The sequence below is a fragment of the Acipenser ruthenus genome, chromosome 5 (genome assembly GCF_902713425.1).
Source record: "Acipenser ruthenus chromosome 5, fAciRut3.2 maternal haplotype, whole genome shotgun sequence".
In the NCBI taxonomy this organism is placed as follows: domain Eukaryota; kingdom Metazoa; phylum Chordata; class Actinopteri; order Acipenseriformes; family Acipenseridae; genus Acipenser; species Acipenser ruthenus.
Window position 1 is genome coordinate 74,490,913 of NC_081193.1, and position 25,355 is coordinate 74,516,267.

Genomic DNA, 25,355 nt, shown 5'->3' on the forward strand with positions numbered 1-25,355 from the left:
AGATTAAATAGAAGAATGTTGTAGATACAATTGTGTTTCAACTATTATTATTATTATTTATTTATTAGCAGACGCCCTTATCCAGGGCGACTTACAATCGTAAGCAAATACATTTCAAGTGTTACAATACAAGTAATACAATAAGAGCAAGAAATACAATAACTTTTGTTCAAGTGTGACAAACCACAATTCAATAATACAGCAGATAATAGTGATAGTTACATCAGGATATGATTAAATAGTGATAGTTACATCAGGATATGATTAAATACAAAATACTACAGGTTAAACACTTGGCAGATTACAGTATTCTGAAGTACAGGATTAAATGCAGTAAAATAGGGGGCAGATAAGAGCAAAATAAAGCACATTTAAATGAAGGGTGATAGTGTCCCAGGATACAAACAGAGGAGTTCTACAGGTGCTGTTTGAAGAGGGGAGTCTTAAGGAGGCGCCGGAATGTGGTCAGGGACTGGGCAGTCCTGACATCTGTAGGAAGGTTCATTCCACCACTGCGGAGCAAGGGTGGAGAAGGAGCGGGCTCTGGAGGCAGGGGAGCGTAGCGGAGGTAGAGCCAGTCTTCTAGTGCAGGCGGAGCGGAGAGGTCGAGTGGGGGTGTAGGGAGAGATGAGGGTCTGGAGGTAGCTGGGTGCAGTCTGGTCAAGGCATCTGTAGGCTAGTACAAGAGTCTTGAACTGGATGCGAGCGGTGATCGGGAGCCAGTGGAGCGAGCGGAGTAGTGGAGTAGCGTGGGCGAAGCGAGGCAGAGAGAACACCAGGTGGGCAGCAGAGTTCTGGATGAGCTATAAAGCATGTGGTCTGTATTATTGATATGGCCAGAGGTAATACGGCAACGAACAAGTACACTTACTGGACACCACTGGAAGGAGAAATTAAGGTGAGAATTCAAAACAGCGGTGTACCAAACATCAAGATATTATCTTCGTGTACCGTCTCTCTTCAGCAGTTACTTCAATGGTCATGTGACCTCAGTATAGCAGCCATATAAGGTTGGAGGCCAACGTCATGGTCACCCTGAAAATATAAAGCGACTACCTCACATGGATCTTAAGATATGTGCCTTTGACAGTGGCAGGGGTCATCGTTGCAAAAAACTGCCACAAAAAGGGTTAATTCTACTTGTACGACACCCACAACCAACCTAGGGAATCATAGAATACACACATGTACCAAGTATGAAGCCAGTATCTAAGCGTTCAGTCATCCAGAAATTCACACGACCCCAATATGTCGACCATCTTGGGTCACAAGTCAAATTAAAAGGGCACTAGTACTATTACTTTACTAAGTTCCTTATTAGTGAGTCATTGTCTTTCATTATATATAGGGCTTCTGATTTTCGGTTTTAACCAATAAAACCTGATAAAACACCCCCAATACAAAAAAAATTAAATCAGTGGATAGCCAATAAACACCAGAAAACTGTGGAAATGGTTAATAATTCATGTTGATGTTACCCTTTTCTCATTAGAAAATAAAACCTACTACAAAAATAATAATAAATACATTTCCCAGTGCTGCTGGGCAATGTCCCGCCTTCCTGACTTGTATCTATCATTGATTCGTTCTGAATACTTTAAACCCACCACAACTACTGAATGGACAGCACATTCCTACTTTTCTATTGAAAACAAGATTACAATCAGGAATGGAGGCTTGTTAGCGGGATTTAAATCTGTATTACAGTTAAGATACGGAGGATTTAAAACAGAATTGTGGCGAAATGTACAAAAATGCCTCCACACAAAAACCCCAGATGAACATGCCCATAGTGACCATAGTGATTTCGTTGTGGAAGACAGCAAAGGAAAAAAGGTACAACTTAAGTACTGTCGAGTTACTACTATACATATTTAAAAAAAAAAAAAAAAACACACCTGCTGAAGCATTTTGAAAAGTAACCGAACACTAATTTCATACAGTATATCAAAAACGAAAGCCCTGAAAAAAAATGATTTACACAAAACTCAAAACAGCTAAAAATAAGCACTGAAAAATACAATAAAAAACCAAAAAACAGAAGCCCCAATTATATACCAAGGTTGAGGTCTTCAGTTAAAACATAAAACCCCACCCTTATACTCTGCAAGTCTTGCTCTACAAGACAATTCATGTTTTACATAATTAGCCATTTGCGTCTGAAACCATACGGGCCAGTTATTTTTTTTTATTTTTTTTTATTTTTTTTACAGTAAATACTATATTATCTATAAAAATACAAAATGTCCCATATTGCTGGATTTCCCCTCAAAACATTCGACAGGGATCCAGAAAACTGCTAAACTCCCTTGTTTTGATATTTTATCATTTGATATTTTATCACACTCCGTCACACACTTTTTTTTGCTGTTTGATTTTAAATAGTTGAACTTAAGAGCTTTTCCAAAATTCACATCATTGGGAAAAAATATATATATTTAAAAAAAAAAAAAACGGTCCTATTCAAAGATTTAACTTAGATTTTATTTAAAACATGTACCCTATTAAATAGTATGAAAATAATAGTTTGCTAATTTTTGTAATAGTCAGTCAAAGAAATCTTAATAACTACAATTCCATAAAACTGTTTGTTCTTGAATTTTATAAGTTTATGTTATTAGCACTACAAATACCACCATTGAGTGTTATTAGTTATGGGTGATGTTTAATATTTTAGTGCAGTCACTGAAGTAGTACTGCATTGAAGTATGTATGAGTACCAAACACAGAATGTGGAGCTGATCAGAATGATTTGCTGTCTTTCTGGCCTGAGCAAGATTAATACCTTAGGACAGGGCTTCCCAACCCTGGTCCTGGAGACCTCATGGGTCACTGCGGCATACCAAATTTAGTCCAATTGATGTGTCAAACTAGTGGATTAAGCATGTTAAATCCACAAATCAGATTTGTGATGATCCTGTTCAAGTGGATTAATTTAGTACTGCGAAGGTAAGACTAACTTAGTACGCTTACTTGTCCTAAGCATTTACTGCTTTATTGTTTTGCAGAGGCAGCTGTATTTTTCCTCTAAAATGAAAAGTACATCAGAAAACTTAACTCTGTACATTTCTTATGTCTGTCACATTCGGGCAGTCAGATCCATGAGAATAAAGTCTCGCGCAATTATATATATGCCATACATTTTAAATAAACTTTAAAAATCATGTACCTTTGATACCCTTTTCAGTTTAACGCAATACAATTTCAGTTAATATGCTTTAACTATAAACAACTAATGGTCCACTATCACGCAATTAAACTTCTGTGCCTATGCAGCATCTTAAATGCCAGTACAGTATGACCCGCCAGTTTGAAATGAGCACGAAAAAGACATGACATTTATTTGCACTTAAATATGTTTGATGTAATAAAAATGCATTTTGTACACAGATCCCTTTATATATTTATCTGCCACTGCATTCCACATATCGGATTAGTAAAGAAGGGTTTATACGGCTATAATTTTAGGAACATAAATTTAGATATTTTATTCATCATGTAGTCAAAAACTACAAAACAATAATCACAGAAGTCTACCGGCAGCCTATAACAGTAGTACTGTGTTTCATGTTAGATTTCGAAATGTCACATTTTTTAATTTGTCAGTTTTTTGTTAAGTATATGGAAAACTACAAAGTGGTATGTAACAATTAAAAAAAGGTGTTAAATTAAGGGTCTAGTTAAGTAATGGAGAACTCTGTTGGAATGAAGACACATGGGCTCCCCAGGACCAGGGTTGGGAAGCCCTGCCTTAGGAGCTGTTGCAGAAGGTTGAAATTTAAAACAAATAGGGATGGTCAGAGTTTAACCTTGTATCCGTCCCCAGGTCAAGGAAATTCCCCTTAAATATCAAAATGTAATTAGCAAGAAGCACATACCGGGATTTGTTTTCCTCCTAAATGAAGATCTGACAACGTCAATCACACTGTAGTTCTCGCCGTAGCGGCGACATTTCATCTCATCAAACCATTCCCCAGTCATGATCTTCAATTTTCCCGGATCAAACTTCGACAGCTTCAATTGCCTGCCACACAAAAAGGGAGAAACAAAGAGTTAAGAAAAAAAGAGAGCGAGATGCTGGTGGCACAGCAAGTTGATAGATATATCTGTTTGTGACCTCACTGAAGAAGATGTATTCACCCTTTTTTGTAGAAATTCTAGAACACATCAGCATTTTCTACAATTGGAAACTGAACATTTTACAAATATGTTATTAGAACAGCTTTTTCCATATGTGTGCAATGCTCTCCTGTCATACGAAATGACAACATTAGGTCGTCCATGATTAGTGCTAACCTAGCTCTGTGAAACCAGCCATAAGGGTTACATAACTTAAGGAGGTTTGTTGAATGGGAAAGCCAAATTAGCAATTTTACAGTTATACATTTGATCAATGAAATGAAAAAGAAACACACAGGCAAACAAAACAGGCAAGTACAGATCAAGCCATCAACCAAGATGCTTATTCCTCCAAGGCAGGTTTTGTATTACGCAAATATCAACAGATTTATTGCATTTGGGAGTACACTTAGGAGATAAAATCCCCTCCAGCAAAAGATTTAAACAACTCAAGCCAGTGATTACAAAATGTCAGTTCCTTCGCATTGTTGATCAATATTACTTTTTCTACATAGATCACAATTGCAATTCAAGTGATTTATAACTAATCCCAAGAGAGTGATATCCAATGTGAAAACAACTCCCCTAGCGCTTGCATTAAAGTTTCCATTTTGGTCACTGCCATTCTGGTCTTAATGCGTGCCCTTGGGAAGGGGACTTGCAACAACACATGAACCATAGCACTTGTCGATAATTTATAAATACAAATCATGGTATTACAAGAAACAACCCTAAAGTCATTTACTGCCTGATTGTGATTTTGGCTTGGAACTTGGTTTCAGGAGACTAGGTTTCAAGCCACTGCATGGCATACAAGAGGAGACTTGGGGTTTGATACAGCAGAAGTGTCTTCATGTTACCTCAGCTTTACATCGAAGTGCGATTTATTTAGCAAAGCAGGACATCTATTCAATGCAGTGGAAATGAATCAGTCAATATAACACAGGATTACAAATTATATATTATATATATATATATATATATATATATATATATATATATATATATATATATATATATATACACACACACACACACACACACACATTTTATATCAAGCTCAGAAGACATTAAAAATCAGCTTCATGCAGTGCTGATGTTACAGTATCTGGTACAGTATTCATTCCCTTAAGAGATAAACATTCCAAGACGAATGGCAATTATACTGTTGTACCGGCATGTTTTCAAATACTAATATTCTGAGTGAGGGCAGTTATGTACAATAATTATTTTGAATGGTATGCTATAGAATAAAAATATATCCTTTAACTGTTTGACAAAGAGTAGTAAAGTCTTGCATCACATAAAACAAATCCCTTTAAAATGGCTAGCATGTAAAATTTAAAAACTAGATTTTAGGAGGTTAAAATAAATGGGGCCCCCATGATGCTGGCATGCAGCGAGAGCAGAGGGAAGTGCATTTAACACTGTCGTGTCCAGAACAGGCATGTTACGTGGTAGGATTCATCGGTTTGGGGAAAATATTAAGATGTACACACTTGTATAGAATTGAAAAGAGGAATTTTTAGAGTAAAACAATATGTTGGTAGCCATCATCATATGCAATGTCTTCTACAAAAACACAGAGCTGGGAAATCTGTGTTTCATCATGTGCAACAAGATTTGTTTTAAAAAGTGGCACGATACGTATTCCTCAAGGTTATTTAAGGATTATAGATATAGGCTCACTCAAGCCCTCTCAAGGCAGTGGGCTTTCAAAGAGATTCAGACACATTCACAAACTCATTGGATGTAAATTTATGAGATGCTTGCACTACTGCCCTTTCACTCCAGTTCAGTTTTTTTTTTGTTCTTCTCTATTGCTTATTCTCCATTTTTTGGAATGTCCAATCTAAGTGTGTCAAATTACCACTGCTTCCCCCATAACATACCTTCAAAACACAGAAGAAACAGGCGCCTATAGGCAAATGCGTATTAAAAAATCAGCTCTTATTCTGTTTCAGCATGTACAAGTAAAATATCATACTACTGGATTTCTTCAAGCTTATCAAACTGATATGGGAGTGTGACTGTTGCCTTATCAAAGTCTGGTGAATACCATTAATTCTGCAGTTGTTATATATATATATAAAACACACACACACACACACACAAGTGGGTATCTTCACTTGCACAGCTTGTCCTCAGAGGTTTCTAATCTCCTCTGAATGGCAGAGTGCACATGGCCAATCTCAAACCTCATTACGGACATACACAATCGGGTTCACAAGGTTGCACACTTATTGACTTGCATGAATGAAAACTCTTATTAATTTTATATTCATTGGAGCAGCAATTAATATGTAATACTCAAATGTTCACTGGTACAGGCAGAAATAATTAGCAAGTAGCCTAATCTCTAAAACATTGCGGTCAAATAAAACATAGCTCACCAGAAGCTAGGACTTGACTTCAAATGTAAAGCGCAGCAAGTTTGAATCCCAAGAGAAATGGGCAATAGTCAACGTATACCCATCTGCCATGTTCTAAATACAATTAATTCCTTTAAAAGGTTTTAGGATTAGGGTGATGTCCAGTAGAATTATTGTTCTTTAATTACTGAATACAACGCAGTATAACTTTTAGGCATCCTTAATGCATTGTCTAGGCGAGTGCTCTTACACATCACATTTCAGGTAGATTATTTCTAGAATGTATTTATTTTAATGCACTGTAGCAGAATCTTAACAAATCTGTATTATCAGGGTTCTAGTGATCTCTGGGGAAATAGTGTTATTGGTAGTTGATAAACACCTTTGGCAATATGCAAGACACAGCTTTAGCTCCAATGCTGCAAAACACACAGATATACAATCGGGACACCTGAGCTGTACAGTATTTGTACTACTAAAACGTAAACCTTAGTAAATCTGGCCCTAGATGCACTCCACCTCTTCAATATACCGCTTTTTATAAATACATGTATCCTCTCGCTCTCCCTCGTTTACGCAAAGGGGAGGCAAGTCAAGTCTTAGTAGGTGATCACTGGGTTTACTGGACAATACCTACTGGCAGAAATTGCTAGCAATTAAATTACCAGCCATTTTTCTAATCTACACTTGTCAATTTATTGCACGCAATACTGCTTACAATGTCACAGCAATTCAGTGATTCAAATGAAAACAGAGATGAGGACTTTAAATAATGGCTACAACATCTGCATAACAAATACCAATGTTTAACTAAAGAAAATACTGTACACATACATACATGCACATAGTTCTATTGGCCATTTATGTAATTAACTAAATATAGGGTGATTCGAAAGTAAGTTTACCATATGCGATATGGTGCGTTGATGTGAAACTTACTTTCTAATCACCCTGTATATTGTTTCATTTTCCAACTAGTGAAGTTGCATTTCAAATTGATAATATAGAGAAAGTATAAAATCCTTTGTAGCTCCCCAATCACAGATAAAAATTGTATCTGTGAAGTGTACTGTGGTTTTAGAGTACAGTATGCAGCAGGCTGTATAATTCAGTTCAATATTTGCCCTAAATGTCTTTTGATCTGTTTATAACTACCACACAAAGGAACATAAAAATAAGCAGTAGTACTATAAATTCACTTAAATACTACAGTAGCTTTATTTTTGCTTTCATTAAAAAATAAAAAAACGCATCTACTTTATCGGGGTATAGATACCTCAAAACTGAAATGTGCAGTTAGCAAAATCATTCATCACCTACGGTATTTAAAATGTTATTTTTATTCTCCACGTAACGTTTGCAACAACATTACAATGTAGTTATACAATAAAAAAAAAAAACACACACACACACAATTACAAAATGAGTACAAAAATGGTTACAATATTTTTAAACAAGCCAAATAGTCATTGACCATCTATAATAAAAAAAGATAATATGTTGCTAAAGAGTTGTGTTGAATTTTAAGGCAAGTTGACAATATAGTATATCATTTTATTTGTTATATATATATATATATATATATATATATATATATATATATATATATATATATATATATATAATATCCTGAATGTTTGCAGCCCAGGCAATTAATTACTTAAAATAAAAATCAGTGACATCTCTTCTTTCACCCTCCAGTTATCCTTGGGCGCTGCCATCTTGGAAATAATTGCCAGCAACATTGCTCCAGAGTCAGAGTCTCTACAGCCCCTTTCACACTGGCATGCTCTACCCGGGTCAGGATCCAGTGTCATGCGGGGGGTACAAGATTTCACACTGCTTTTGATAAAGCAGGGTTGACCTGGGTGCCAGACGCAAGTACAAATGCGCGTATCAATGCCCCAGAAGCAGCTTGTTGGGGACGCTTCCATCCAAGCTTCTCTGGATTGGATTGTTGGCCCAAATGTTGATTAGAGAACATGTTTCTTCATCCCCGCTGCAACTTGGCTCACGGTGTGTCTCAAATCAACAAAAATATGGCTAAACCGAGATGTTCCTTGCGGAAGTGAAACCTTCACGCAGGTGTGGCTGTTTTATTTCGCCTGCTTACGAACGTCCATCATGCATTTTGTCTCTCTCAACCCTGAGGTGGGTCACTGGGACCCGGGTACGACCTGGGTACACGGTTTCACATTGCGCAGGATTGTGACCCGGGTAGGAGTGCCAGTGTGAAAGTAGGCTAACTGAATGCAGGCACCACCTTTTAGTGCGGAAATCAATCACAGAGGTGAACACAGCTTTGGTCGAACCGTGAGTTTTTATTTTGGGTCTAGTCTGGTATGAAGGACACCAAAAAGGTCTTGCACAGAAGTAGTTTTCAAAAAACAATTTTCAAAAAACAAAACCAAAAAAAGTCTCCAGCACAGCTCTGTCCTTCTCTCCCCGGTCACAATCCCCTGTGTAGCGAATGCTGAGCCTTTTTATGTGGCTGGGCTGAAAGAGATACTTGCTAATTGCATCGGCTACAGGTTCTGGCCAACTGAGACAATGAGTAATCACCTTAATTATCATCCGTAACTATCAGCTCCTGTAGCCCAATTATCTCCTCCTGATCATGGCAGGCTGGTTCCAGAGCTGTCAGTGATCCCTCCTGTGCTGTTTGCTGGGTCCTGTCTGCCTTGCTCTAGCCCACCATGAGCGCCCCCCTGTCAGTTGGCCTGTGAGCTGATGCACCCGAGCCACAGGCCTCAGTTAAAATTATACCAATAATTATTATTTAGGCCCTTTTACACATAGCTTTGCCGCAAAATAAAATGCATTTCATCCCTCTGTGTGCATATAATGCTCAGGAATAAAACCCGAAAACCAGAAACCCTAAATATCTATTCTGGTGTATTTAAAAGCATTCGATTTTTGCATTTGAAGTCAGTCAGTGGGGTACTTCAAGGTTTATTTCAGATGGTGTTGAATTGACACAGGTAGCTGAGTTGAGGGTTGTGTCGAGTTCATAGGTCTGTGCATTGCAAGGAGCCTCGCAGCTGGCCAACATTCTTTGCAACATTCAAATTCTTATGTATTTTATATATATTATATATATATATTAAAAAAAGCTACTTACTTGCACTGTACAAAACCACACAGGTCCTACAAATTCAGAACCTCAAGGGGAACAGGCAAGTGCCCCTGTGATTTTTCATGGCTGGCTACGGCCACGATAAATATATCTATCTGGCACCCTATTTAGTGCAAAATTACTTTTTCACAGACTTGAACACAAGTTCAATACCATTCCCACCTCCACCCAATGATGTTTGTGGAATACGAGATGGTTTTTGAATGATAGAATGGAGAGATGAACTATTTAAATTTCTAAAATGAAGTACTTCAACCTGCTTCGCCCATAATAAAGTAAAGTAACTGCTGCTACTGCAACCAAGTCATTTCTCATTTTAAAATACTTATGTTTTACTTTAAATATTGGGGTAAGTTTATTTATATAGCACCTTTGATACAACAGTATATCAAAGCGCTTTAAGTCAATGAAAACAAAATTACAATAAAATGCATTAAAACATGAACATGTTACAGTAAAATGAATCACAACAAAAAACAAACAAACATAGTAGGTATGAGAGAAGAACACAACATTTTTTATAAAATGCTAGTCTAAAAATGTGAGTTTTTAATCTTGATTTCAAAATATTAAGTGATTCTGCATGTCTAATATCAGATGGTAGTTTATTTCATAATCTGGGAGCATTACAACTAAAAGCTGTCTCCTTTCCTTTTTGTCTTAATCTTTGGAAGAGACAGAAGACCAGAATCAGCTGACCTTAAAAGGGCACATAAGGACCTTTTTATTTTTATTGTGTTACATGTTCCCATGTGTTGCTACAACTGTTTACGTAAGGTGTGTGTGTTGTTTTTTTTAAAACGTTGACCACTTTTTAAACTTTTAATTTCATTCCCTGCATCAAGATGGCTTCCCATGTACCCGCATGGACCTCTCAGAACTACAATTCCCATCATCCTCCTGCTCACTGGTAAATCCATCTCAGTTAAAGTCAGAAGAGAAAAAAAATTAAAACACATTCCCAACAAGCCCAAAGAAAGTTTAACATACTACAGAGGTGTTATTATATTTATTCCAAACAGATTACAGTACTTTGGAATGTAATCTATTTAAATTGTAGCTGCCCTACATTGCACTTTTCCCAAACACACTTGGCTCTCTTGCTGATTACTAGAGGAAGATTTATATGGTGCCGAAGAAACCTAACATGCCGAAAGTGTGTCAACTACCGGCATTTGTCAGAAACACACAGTTCTTTTGCAGGAAATGCCAGAGACAATCATGATTATGAAAAAGGTTTACATATTGTACATTCATACAACTGCAATTTAGTGTTATTGCCAATAATAACAATAATAATAATAATAATAATAATATGGCTTGTTGTGAATGTTGTACACTTGACAGTGTGGCGAGACACAGATACAAGAGCTTGTTTACTATAAACTCAGGCAGAGCAGCGCAAACGCAAGAGTGACTGATGTAATGTCTGAACAAGTCTATATGACAATTATAATACAGCCAAACGCAATACATGTGCTAAATCATTATTCAATTGTCATTTAATTTCATATTTGTCCTATGACTTTTCTTTGCTTGACAGTTTTGCAATTATGCTTATTACACACACATGCTGCAACAGCAAATCTCAAGCACTGGTATTAGTGTAATTGAATAGCCCCGGGTTGCGCCAGGTTAGTAAACCAGCATTATTATTTTTTTTTTTTTTTTGTGTGATGTGCTGTTGTGTACGTGACATTACGTGTATGTTTGTGTTTTCTGACAAGCCCTGCGTTGCGTATGTGAGACAAGGGGTAGACACTTTCCTTGGTGTTTGCTTAAGTACCTCACTTCCACGATTTCCTTCACTGTTTGGAGTGGTTTGTTGAAAACTGAGCAGAAGTAGCAAACATACAGAGTCCCCTTCCAATTGAACTGAGACCACCATTTCAAGTGATCTCAGTTCACTTGGGTTTCATGCACACCCTGGTGCAACTACATGGTTCTCATGCACTTCAAAAAGGGTCAAACCAACTAGGCGTGAAAGTGCCTTAAAAGTAGAGTGGATGCAACAGGACGTGATCACGTTATCCGCTATGAGGACAGTGTGTGCGAATAGTGAATGGAGCATTTTGAAATCGATGTAAGATTATCCCAGTAATGATCACTTGCAAAAAAAAATCTATTTTGAATACAACTCTGTCCACTACACGTCTGTCATAAATTATTTAGGTATGTTTGAGTAGTTTTATGTTTGCAGAGCTCTAAAGTCACTACATATTGCAAAAGACAATGAAACCCGTCATATTAAATCATAATTTTTCAAGATTCTATAAATAACAGAATATAATGCTTTGGAATGTACAATTCACCTAGATCACATTTTTCGAAGTGGATTTTACTGTATAACAGTTTAAGACAAGCAGCCATTGCATTTCCAGACTTAGCCGGGGCGCCATGTCTGTGGCACACTCTGTTGCGGATTAACTATTTTCGAAAAACCCACACAACTTTATACTACACATAGTATAATCTTTCTGAATCCCTGTGTTCACATTATTCTGACAGGTCGGAACATTAAAAGAAAAGAGATTACATTTTTGGGGCTGGTATTTCGAAAAACCAAACCAAATCCTAAAACTCCCAAACTACATGATTGGTTAATGCTGTGTGTCCGGAAGACATTCCTCTTTGAATTATTGTCCTATCAGGTGGGGTTTGGAAGATAGGAGGGCTGGATTAAGTGGCACGCTGCGGGAGGGCAGAAGTGCCCTGCATGCAAATATGTGGCAGGGCAGAAGACAGCCCTGTGTGCAATAAGTGGGGCAGAGCAAAGCCCTACCTGTAAATAAACGCATAGTGTTTGTTTACGTAAAAAGTGTATATAAGTGTGTATATAAGTGTGTATATAAGGCCATGTGTATATAAGTGTGCCTGTTTGTGTGTTTGGGGTTGAAGAGGAGAGAGAGAGAGAGAGAGAGAGAGAGAGAGAGAGAGAGAGAGAGAGAGAGAGAGAGAGAGAGAGAGAGAGAGACGGGAGAACAAAAGCAAAGCTGAAGTAAAAACCAAAAGAAAACAATTGCTACTCATGCTGGAAGGACCAGCATGATACTTGTGGGTGGAGGTATATTCTGTGTTGCTAGATTTATTTTTGTTCAACTGGTTTATTTTTTGGCTCTGTGAGCTGTGTTTTTTTATGTCCTTTTATTTATTTTTGGTTGAATAAGCGCATCAACTGGCAGTACCTGTGTGGGTGTGTCAGCTTCCTGGTCTGGGTATGTCACCACAAAGCTGTCCTGTCACATGCGCATTCAAGTTTGTTGAAGTTTAACTCATTCTCTGCTCTGAGACGATGGCAACAGAGCAGTCTTGCTGTGACAGATCAGCTGTGTCATTGCCACGCCCTCGCCAAACTTTTACAAAAGTTCAAAGTTGGCAGAGGCGTATATAAAAAAAAAAAATATATCCAGGATGGTCACCGGATAAATAAAGAAGCTACATTTGGTGGGTAAAAAGGTTTTTTTTTTTTATTTTATTACATTTGTTTAAAAAGTTGTTTGTATGTTTTCATTTTAGGTATGTTTAAGTTATATGAAAAATGTTTACACAAATCAATTAGATTTTTTTTTTGGATAAAATCTAAAATTACGTTTGATCACCCTACCTAAAGCACGTCTAGGTACATATTGGGACAAAAGCTCTTTTAGATAAATCAGGTGCCAGGCCATAAAGGGTTTTGTAAGTCAAAGGTAGGATCATTAAATCAACTCTAAATTGTACTGGAAGTCAGTGTACAGAAGCCAGCACGGGAGTTATGTGGTCACTTTATGCAGCCAGTGTTATTTTATATCTTTAACAAGGGTTTACAGTACTCAGAACGACAGGGAGTGTAATATACAGTAAGCAAAACATTTTTTTAATTACCTTAATTTCAGGTATGTGCCTTTAAAATTACACTGGCTGCAGAAGAGGGATTGATCTTCTTGCTGTTTTTCTTTTTTTTTTTCTTTTTTTATACACAAATTAGCTTGACTTGTAAAACATCTTAAACAATGCAAGCAAGGTCTACACTGTATGGAAAAAAAAAATGTGTAGCCTACTTCACTAAAGTAAAAACAGGCTTCTGGTATTTTGAAATACCACTGCTTCAGATTATTACTAGTGCTTAATAACAGTAACATCATTTTATTTAGGGTTGGTGTTGAACTTAAGCCCATTCATGGCCCGGCAGGAATATGAATGGTCCGATTCTCTCGTCTTTTTTAAATGATTGAATGGAATTAATACAGAATAAAAACGAACCATCAACTACCTAGTCGATATTTAACTAATCATTGTTTGTAGTCTCCGCTTAACGGCTCAGCAGCATCCATTTGTCACTCGTTCCTAAGCCGATACATTAGCTATTAATACAATGCAGACCATGGATCTGTTACATTACCAATATTTATGGGCATCAAGCATTTATGGGAATAAGTCTTATTACATTTGTGAAACATCTTTTTCATAAACCAAGGTTGTGTGTCGAAAGGATGTGTTTATATTTGGGGGAAAGAGAATAAACCCCATTTCATGGGATAAAAGAAAACACTGAATAGTTCACAGGAGGCAGTTCAGTTTCCACCAAGAGACAGAAGCAGATCACCTCCAGGCTGCCTCACTGTCCCATATAGGAAGGGGCAATATATTTTCTTTTTGTAGGCTTATGGTTTAATCTAATGTTTTGTTATATTAGAGGTAAATAATAAAGACTATTAACTTTGCATCTTTGTGTGACGTGTTGTTTATACTAAACCTCTTATTTGTGCATCATTAATTTGAATTAGTTTTGCAATGGCCTTATTTTTGGAATTTGAAGCCTTGAACCCTTGATACAGGTTTCTAAATGTATCAGTTAAAAAAAAAAAAAAGTGTTGGATATTCCCACCCAATGAGGTGCCACCATTCTTGGCACAGTTCCCACACCTTATTTTTCACCACATTTCTCAGAAAATAGATCTCTTCTCCTTTAAAATCTGCAGCGTAATTAATGATTACTTTAAGCCCGTTCAGTACTTTAAGAGTCTGAGAAAGCTTGAAAAGAAGATCAGCTAGGAAATAGGGGGTATATACAGTATAACAAAGAAGCACAAACCCACTGGCCCGCCCACTTGCACTTCTCCACATTAATCTCCTTGCAACTTTATAACCCAGGGCTAACCACCATACAAAAAAAAAAAAAAGGGATTGAAAAATAAGGGCAGCCTGATCATTTCACAAAAACAGACTAATTACAGTGAATTTCACCTTATTATGCAAGGCTTTTTAGACCCTCATGCATTATTTAGCATCAGTAAAATTATTACTTATAATGTTATAGACTTCCATCGTCTTATTACTGAACACCATTTACAAAACACCCCATATATGAAATGTTAGGTTACAGCTGAAATACATACAGTTCTGATAAAGAGCAAGCTTTTTATTTTCCAACAAACTGTTAAACAGTATTGCTTCACATTACAAACATTTCATCCAATGTCTAAAAACAGCACCAACGTTGACTCATATAGCATTTGTTTGTGCTGGTTAGTGCCGTTCTAAACCAACGTTTGTGCTGCTATCCTTTTCAAGATACTGAATTAACATTAATGCCGCTATATATATTGTAACACAGCAGGGAGGGTGTTAAAATCCTCCCTGCATAAAACATGTACGTCTGCACACTTTGGTAATTGTTTTGTTAATTGCTTTCTTGTTTGCTTAATTGTGTTATTAGTTAATTATGACCTCACACACACACACACACAAATCAGTTCAAGTAAAGCTGTAGAAATTAAATATTCAGAAGTTTTCAGCACATCTTGATTTACATATTTTCAATGAGCAGATATATAGAGAAAAAGGCAAATACAGGAGGGACGAATGGTAATAATTCCGTTATTGTAGGGGTGGGGCTCAGTGACATCACTCCCCTACAAAATAATCATTAATATCTTGAAAATGATAGCGGCACAAACGTTGGTTTCAACAGCACTAACCAGCACAAACGAATGACACATATGTGGTTTAATTCCATTATTGTAGGGGGGCATGCGTAAAGTTAACCCCGCTAAAAATAATCTTTAATATCTCAAAAAAAAAAAAACAGAGGCACAAACATTAGTTTAGAACGACACTAACCAGCAAATGATACGAGTCAATGTTAGTGCTGTTTGTGGTGGGGCCAACTTCACACAGCTAAAATTACTAACATTGAGCAAGCCATTTAAAAGTCCAGAGATTTATTTATATGTAGTTCTCTGGAGATGTGTCATCTTGGCCTCTGGATTTTCCTATGAGTGACAATCGGACAGCCATTCCCACTGCATACAAAAGAGCACCATAATTATTACCCAGGCAAATACACCCCTTGATATGCACATCCATTAGTGAAAAAATTTATGGTTGCAGTAATTTGTGTAACCTTCATATACACTGTCCCCCATAATGAGTGGCATGGTTTAGATTAATGTGTGTAGCATTTCTACACTGTCTGTCCCCATAATCAGTGGCAGGAGAATTAATGATGCAATCAATGCATCACCATTAAAACAATGGCATGTACTTATTATGAACCATATGAATCCCGAAGTGAACAGAGGCTCATCAAGTCTGAGGCTTGACTGTTTCATTACATCTTGAATTGATGATCCATCTCATAATGTTATTTCAAAACTCAGTGTGCAAGCCAATTTAAAGCATGTAAAAATAATATAGCAAAAAAGGGCTATTTTGCTGTCAAATTCAGACTAAAATACAAAAAAAGTTTTAACTAATCCGTCTCCAGGAATAATTTCCTCTTTGTTAAAACTGACATTTTAAAAAGTATTGAGGCTTGCAGAATAACTCAATCATTAATAAAAATCCAACCAAACCTTTATGAAATACAAGTGAGCGAATACATTCTTCATAAGCCAAATTATCACACAAAGATGGGCTGAATGGCCTCCTCTCATTTGCAAACTTTATGTTCTTATGTTCTTGTGCTCCAGGCCAGAACAAGTATTATCAAAAGTACTTCTCAAAATATAGTATAGCAAAAAAATCTTACATTTAATGTTTGTTTTTTATTAATAGAAATATTCTACTGATCTGTAATGAATATAAAATCATGGCTACTAGCATTCAGTGAACCATTACTGCATTTATCGCAACTGGTTTAATGTTTTGTAAAGTGAAAATTTAAAAGATGGTTTGATGATTCTTAAAAGATTAATTACTTTGGTTTTAAAATGTATTTTCATATTTTGTATAAGCACCATGCTACCACCATGCTTTTCTTCTGTTCGAGATCTCTTGGTTCTTTTCTAACATGCACTTTGAGTTTCACTCATTGTGTCGCAATCAGGAAGTGATTAGATACCAGGAAAAATAAATACATAAATTAAAAATCATAGAGCACTAATCTTGGAGTATCTAATGTTCTCTTAAAATGAGGTAGTCAAGATGATGCTAATCAGTGAAACCAGTGGGTACTGTACACCCGTTTCTTCTAAAGTGTTTCATTTAAAATATGCAAAGAACCTGAAGATCTTCAGCATAAAAAAGGAGGAACCAGTGTTAATTCCAGTGATGTTAATAGGTGATCAGAAAGATCTATTATTGATATATTTTTTATTATTTAGTGCTTACCCACTTTTTTCTCCCCAATTTGGAATGTCTAATAATTTTTTCTCCTCACTGCAGCAATTCTCCACACAGCTCAACTCAGGAGATCCAGAGGTTCAGTGGGTGTCCTCTGATCCCACGACCAATCTAGCTTTTTTTTTTTTTTTTTGTTACACCCAGGAACTTGAGAGCAGATGTCAGCGAGTTACCGGCCTCCGGAGGACAAAAACATGCAGGTGTCCGTTCTGAGCACACTGGGCGCCTGTCCCCGACGGTTTTACCCAGTTCCCCTTCGGAATCCCGAGCGAAGATCTGGTTTAACTAAGCTTATTCTGCATAGCATTTCATTATTGTTCCCCTTATTCACAAATCAACAGACTTAGACTGAAGCTAAAAAGTTATGGTTTATTAATGTTTAAAACAAATACATCTATACCACACCATGCTTAGTTCTTTTAAAGATAATTAAAATGAAATACAAAGCCCCCCCCCCCCCCTCCACCTTGTTGCATGCTGTAACTGAAATTGAAATTCTCCAAGTGCACAGCATGTGAAGCTGAATTTAATATCAGATACTACTGAGCCCTAGACAACGAGGCAATGCTTTTGAAATTGTTATTTTACAATTAAAAATCACAGCATAACATAGATTATTCCCAGAATGTGATCAGCACATTCCACTGGGGTGCCACTTCCACAGATAGACGGTATTAAATTTGGGTATCTAGCATAAAAACAGCAAAGCTTTTTTTAAAAAAAAAACAAAAAAAAACCCACACACAACTCAGCAGAAGAAAAAAGCCCAAATTACATCAGTATTAGCAGCTCACACAAATATCCATCCCAGTTTGTTTACACCTGAATGGAAACCAAAAAGCCAGATGTCAGAAAGACTGCAAAATGTTATGAACAGTTCATGCTGAGGTGCTCAAACTTCACACGCAACCTTCTAAAGTATAAAGACTGGCTGATCTTCAGTAGCCTTACTCAGGACAGGAGCACCTTCGCACACAAAACATCAAAAGTGAAGAAATTTGAAACTCCAGTCATGCACCTGCAGATGTGTGCAAATTACTGTGTGGCGGAGTGTCCCGCCCCTATTTATTATTATTTGTATTTTTGTTTGCGGCGCGGGTAAAAGCGCAGCGTCTTTTATTATTATTTAAAAACCCCGTGAGGATGCATGGCTGATCAGCTACTGATTATTTAAATAGCTGACAGTCATGCATCCTTACCAAACACGTGCAGACTCTGGCCGGGGGATAATAAGATAATTACCAACTAGTTAAATCCCTCGGCCAGAGTATATAAACCAGCAGCTCTCTGCACTCGGGGTGGGGTGTTGGAGTAGAGAGTACGGGGAGCGGAGAGAAGGAATAACATTTAAAAAACAATTGCTAATACGTGCTGGATTATCCAGCACGGCACTTACTTGTTTGTTTATTTATTCGTTTGGCCCTCGTGCCCTTTTGTTTGTATTTTGTTTAAATCTTTTGTTTGTTTATTATTAAATACGCTGAGTGCTTTTGCACTCGGTTTCACCCGCCCATCCACTGTTTTGGAGTCAGTTACTTCCTGGTCCGTGACGTCATCCACCACACCACTGCGAGCCAGACTGTCACATACTGTGACAAGCAACTGACATGCTGCAGTGGCCCAAATTACAGTATCTTTCAAAGACTGGTTTTTTAGGTTACTTCCCAAAATGCTTGGCAGTTTTTTTCTCTCACAACATGTATAGTAACTCGACAGTACCTTGCACATGTAAATTGTACCTGCCTTCCTTTGCTGTCTTCCACAAAGAAATCATTATGGTCACGGGCACATTCTTCAGGAGTTTGTGTGTCTCGGCATTTCTTTACATTTCACCACAATTTGGAAATTCTGTTTTAAATTCTCACTATCTATCTAACTGTTACACATCTTTAAATCCTGCAAAAACAAGCCTTCTAATTGTAATCTCATTTAAAATCTCGCAAGCGGAGTCTCCAATAGAAATTTGTGCGACTCAGTAGTTGGGGTGGGTTTAAAGTATTCAGAAAGGAGGGACAGTGCCCCAACTGCACTGGGAAAAGTAAATTGTTTTTGTAGGAGGTTTTTTTTAGTTTTAGTAGGGTGGTCAATTGCAACTTTTAAATGCATTTAAATGCATTTGACTTAAACAAAGCAAGCTTCATAAACACAATGCTTACAGTCCGTTTGTTTAAAATAGCCGAAGCAATATTTCAAACCAAGCTGCTTATCTGCCATTGGCAATATCAAGAAAGAGTGCAACGTACTGTGACAGAGATATTAAGAAAGCAGAACCAGGGAGGCAGGGATTTCTACAGTTAAGAAAAAACCCATCAGTTGCAAGTGACGTTTGTTTTGTATTTTTTTAATTTTTGTTTTATTATTTTTAAAAGCTTTGCGTGTTGATGGTGTACAGCTAACCGCATAGCTTACACTGTGTATTTGTAGCCTAATCAATCTTGTTTCCGTTTGCTTACTTTTAAAGCAAAAAATATTCCCCGACGTTAAAGCAGTTTGCGTGTTGTTTTTTGTTAACTAACCTATTTATGGATGTGTAAATGCTTTTTCTATAGATGTTCGCAAATCCGATTTTCACATATCCGCCTATACCGCAGTCCACAGGGGGTCGGATATGTAACGTTATACTATATTTAAAGATCTTTCAGGATTTAACATACTACCGGGGGCTGTGTGGTCCAATGGTTAAAGAAAAGGGCTTGTAACCAGGAGGTCACTGGTTCAAATCGTGGCTCTCACAGACTCACTGTGTGACTCTGAGCAAGTTCCTTAACCTCCTTCTCCGTTTTTCGGGTGAGACTTTGTTAAAAATGAATCTGCAGTTGATGCATAGTTCACACACCCTAGTCTCTGTAAGGCACCTTGGATAAAGGCGTCTGCTAAATAAACAAAACATTTATTAAAAGCAGAAAAAATGCCTTGTCACATTCAAAATGTATAATTCTCTCTTGAGTTATTATACAACAAATGTTCCTAAATACTTAAATGTTTACCGGAAAAACCGTAAATGCTAAAATTGTAGAATATTTATTTTTTTATGTCAACTTTTTAAAAGACGTTCTGTTTGGCTTGAATTATCAAAACAAAATATAAAAATAACAGCAGACACATGAAATATCCCTTTCTTCTACTGAGCAATCTTTAGCAGAAATATTTCTGATCTGTGATGCAGCTGGTGTCTTTTTTGTTGAAGACATTGCAAAGTAAATGTCTGGCTCTATGGTGTGTGTCCAATCATTTACTGAAAGCAAACTAAACCAGCTGCCAGGTTCCTAAATGCAGCATAACAGGTAGTGAGTCAGTAAGGCAAACATTTGATGTATTTATTTTGAGTGATAAAAAAAAGTATATTTATACTATTTTCAAAAAAATGTGACATATTACAGGGTAATGGATATATCTAATGGAAATTGTGAAATCTGTGATTACAGTGAAAAGGAGTACAGCCTTGCCTATAACACTTAATCTGAAGTTAGAGTATCTGCAAAATAATAGTTTTCAGAAATCTGACCAAACGTCTCTGCCAGACTTATTGTCCAAACATTTGTCTAATTTTATAGCTACTGTATGTTCCATTTTAATACCAGTCAATAAAATTCAGCTGATAGGCTTTTGCAAAAATCATTTCAGTTAAATTAATCATATACTATCAGCTGTTATGATGGGCAGAATTTAAGTTCATCTCAATGTAGTTTATTCATTTAAAAAATGTATTTAATACATTGAAAATACACATCATTGGTTCTATTCATACGAGTATCAAGTTAGTACAGCACTTAAAAGTAAAAAGTAAATCGCTGTACAAACGGAATACTTTGGTTTTACAATACTCTAGGGGGCAGATACAGACAACTGATATGTTGTGTTTGCCGAGAACATCTTAAAACTACCTGCAGTCTGTCTGGAGGCGATTGATTCATTGAAATAGAAACTATCCTGCAGGCTGTCATTAAAACTGTCCTCCATACTAATTCACAGTTAGTACACTAGTTTGTTGCAATTTGACCAGTAAGTTCTGAAACCCATGACAGGGTGCAAGGCTAGTGGGAGTTTGTAAAGCTGGTAATCACATGGTAAACATCAAAAGGGAGTGCTTTATCGCCACTACTCATGTGCACCTGTTACATTGACATCATATGCCATGCATTTGGTATTGACTGCAATGTTCAAGTCATTTATTTGAATGGTTTTCAATTAGTACATGCAAGCCTAACTTTTATATAGTTCAAATGATCACATCTGCTCAATCTTTTGATATGGCATCTTCCTTCTTAAACTTTCAAATACATTAATTTAGTGAATTAGCAGAATACAATTAAATCCATCTGCATGTTCACATTAGTAGATAAGTAACACTTTCTCCCACTCAACCACTTGTTCATCTGCATTTATTTGGCATTATTTTGAGTTATGTTACACTGGAATTGTCATTTACTTCTTTAACTTCAGAATTAAATGTATTTTTGTGTGCCTTAAAAGCCTACAACTTCAAATGCATTTTAATTGATGAAACTTAGGGGACAACTGCTTTGATAAAAAATGTATTCAAATACTTGTCAACTCTTGGATAGCACTAACCAACACCGTGACCAGGATGAAAAAAAAAAAATATATATATATATATATATATATATATATATATATATATATATATATATATATATTTTTTTTGTTTTTTTTTGTTTTTTAAGTGTTTTAAAGTAAGCTTCCTGGGACCATCCCTGTAAAAACTTAGTTTGGCCCTTACCCCCAAACCTAGTCATATTGAATAAATGCATTTGTTTAACCTAACGTTAACTTGGAAGAATTTTACATTCTAGCCTAGTAGACACTTGTGCTTTCAGAGAAAAATAACATTCAGCAGCAACAGATTGCATGATTTCAATACAAAGTGCATTTTCAGTTTATCCAAACAGTGTTGGGTAAAGCACCATCTCCCACAGGATCTGCAAGTCTTCATTGAACAGCAAAGTAAAAAGTGGCAGATAAACCTGTAGTAAGACTGACAAAACTAAATAAAGTGTGCCCCTCCCAACTCCCATGAAAGTAGTACAGAGTTGACCTTTGCATAAATGCCAAAATTATTCTAGATAAGAAAAAAAAACAAAACAATCCCTCACTGTAAAAAAATTAGTAATTTTACAGAATATACTGTATGTTAGCAGAAAAAAATACTGTAATTCCAAATTTAACAGAATGAACTGTATTTTTACAAAGTAGTTATTATATTGCATTGTGGGATAGAATACACACGGCCCCTTACACTTTTACATCACGCATTGTTTACCATGATGCATTGTGGGATTGATGGGCGGAAAGTGACAACAAAAATGTGAGACGTTGTATTACGAAGGAACGAAGTGGAAAGGAGATTAGAGGACAACAGGCGACATGAAGTGAATTGAAACGCGAGCAAGATTAAAATCACATACTACAACAAGCCGCGATTAAACTCAACACTTTGACAAATAGTTTCTCTGGTTTCTAACGTGTTAAATAATCATTTGTCAAATTGCACAAATTGAGTGCTGGTGGCGGCAAAGAACGATATAGAAATATTTATGGTGGTGGTGTTGGGGGATGGGGGCGAGTAGCATAAACAAGGTTATTTCCTTTTCTGGACAAACACAGACATATCTCCTCCAACGACTGCTGCTAAGATTAGCTCTGTGATAAAATTTAAGTCAATCTGTGTTTAAAAACGTGTTAACTCAATTAAGCTGTCATAACGGTTAATGTATATATAATATAATATTATAGTTTTGTTCTGCAATAGACGTTAATTATAGTACATGACATTAAACAATTAAATAATTAATTGTGCATTTAAATATATATATATTTTTAAGTCAGGATTTAGTGGTGTATTAAAAAGTGTATGTATATACCTTTGTTACACAGGTCTTATCGATTTTTTCCCCCCAGTCTTGTTGAAACATTCTTTTCTATTGCAGTTACCTTAACATTTTATATATTTATAGTGGGAGGGTCCACTTAAAATAAATAACAACCAAGGTCTGCACAAAATTTAACTGTTGATTTTTTTTTTTTTTTTTTTTTTTTAGCAAATCTCGCCTTCCGAAGCAAAGACTGAAATGAGCTCTGGGAGTTTAATTTTATTTACCAGCCAATGAAATGCCTCAGCACTGTATATATGAAACATTGCAGGCAGCATAGAAACATGCATAATGCTCTGTTTTCTTGTGGATTTCCTAGCTGTGGTAGAAAGTTTTCAACTTTGAATTCCTTTAACAGTCACATTTCAAGAGTTCACCATGACTTGAGAGCAGAAGCATGTTGTAGTAGCCAATGCAATATATCTGTAGCTTTGTAGTGTTCCTGGGATTGTTGTTGTAAAGTATGTGAAAACTTTAAAAGAGCTTGTAGTTCACCTGAATTACCATCTGCAGGAGGTGCTAGAGGTCCTTTGTCTGTTTGAGGGCTGTAGCAGTAAGTTTAAAGTGAAATGGTCATTTACTTCCCATATATCTAGATATCATAGAGGCTGGGGTGTAACTGATTTCTTCTGCTTATCCGAGCGATGCTGTAGAACTATGGCAAGCCAAATTAACATTTAGAGATATCTCAATGCATTTCAAGATATCTTAAATTTAATTGCAGATATATCAAACTCAAATTGAATTTGAGATACCTCGAATTGACTTCCTGTCCAGTTTGAGATATCTTGAATTGACTTCCTGTCTAGTTTGGAGGTACCTCAAATTGAATTTGACATCTCAAATTGACTTCCTGTGAAAATGCTCTGTTTTGAATGGACTTCAGGCCCATTTCAAGATATCTCAAACTGGACAGGAAGACAAATTCAATTTGAGATCTCTTGATAACAGGGTTAATTTGAGATTTCTAATTGAATTTGAGACATCTCATTTAAAGCTCCAATTACAGATATCTCAAAATGGAGCTTTAAATGAGATCTCAAATTAATTTTGAGATATCTCGAATTCAATTTGAGATATCTCAAATTGACTTCCTGTCCAGTTTGAGGTATCTTGAAATGGGCCGGAAGTCCATTTTCACAGGAAGTAAATTTGAGATATCTCAAACTAGACAGGAAGTTAATTTGAGATATTGGCTTGCCATAGTTGAACAGCCTTATCTAGATATACAACAGCCCTCAGAAACTAGTAACTTAACTGTGGTGGGAGAGGAGGAAAATGACAATGGTGATTTATATACTGAAAACCTAGCCCAGTTTTATTTGAGTTTACAGGCAAAGCATCTTGTGCCAGCTTCATATATTACACACATGGTCAGTGAAATAAGAAGTCTTCTGGACATGCAACATGAGAGCACAATGAAAGTGTTGAAAGAAAGTCTCCGTGATGTACATGTCACTGACCAAATGTTAGAAAATATAGAGAAAACCATATAAGAGCAAAGTCCTGTCCAAGTGCTTCATGCCAATCATGGTGATCTTAACACTCTCACCATAAAAAAAGAGTTACATTTTACAAGACCAAATTCAGTTTTCTGGAGCCCCAACAGATTTCTTTAGGAAGGAATGACAAAGGTCAGCACAGGCACTTTCATTATATTCCTTTGAAAGAAAGCCTGAAAGTACTTCTCCAAGAAATTGACAACATGAATCAGATTTTAAATCCACTGCCTTCCAAGCCAGGTATCTTAGAAGATGTAAGTGATGGACATGCTGTTCAGGTCAATGCATTGTTTGCATCTGATCCTCATGCACTGAAAATAATGTTGTTTCCGGATGCATTTGAAGTGGCTAATCCACTGGGATCAGCAAAACAAAAACACAAAGTCCTTGCAGTCTATTACACCCTGGGAAATTTTTATCCACAGCACCGCTCAACAGTAAATCAAATTCAACTTGCCCTGCTTTGTTTGGAAAAGAACTGTAAATATTTTGGTACTGAGAAGGTTTTTAATCGCATGGTTGATGACTTACATGACATTGAGTTGAATGGCATTTCTGTAGGACATGAAACCGTTAAAGGGACTTCAGCTTGCATTGGGGGATAATCTTGGCTCACATTACATTGGAGGATTTACTGAATTTCAGTTGTAAAACAAACTTCTGTAGATATTGCTTCATTGCAAAACCTCTTCCTTCTGCAACTGAGAGGGTACCCGAAAGGAGTGTTCAG

At 36.5% G+C, this 25,355-nt stretch overlaps 1 protein-coding gene across 5 annotated transcripts in view; it reads right to left on the bottom strand.

Annotated features, from left to right (window-relative positions):
- LOC117402554 (synaptotagmin-like protein 2) overlaps positions 1–25,355 on the bottom strand; it is a 95,809-nt gene that overhangs the window by 63,941 nt on the left and 6,513 nt on the right. For all 5 annotated transcript variants that reach the window (XM_034003819.3, XM_034003816.3, XM_034003818.3 and 2 more), the window contains exon 3: positions 3,879–4,024. In XM_034003819.3, coding sequence (XP_033859710.3) covers positions 3,879–4,024 — 146 coding nt within the window. The remainder of the gene's footprint in view (positions 1–3,878; positions 4,025–25,355) is intronic.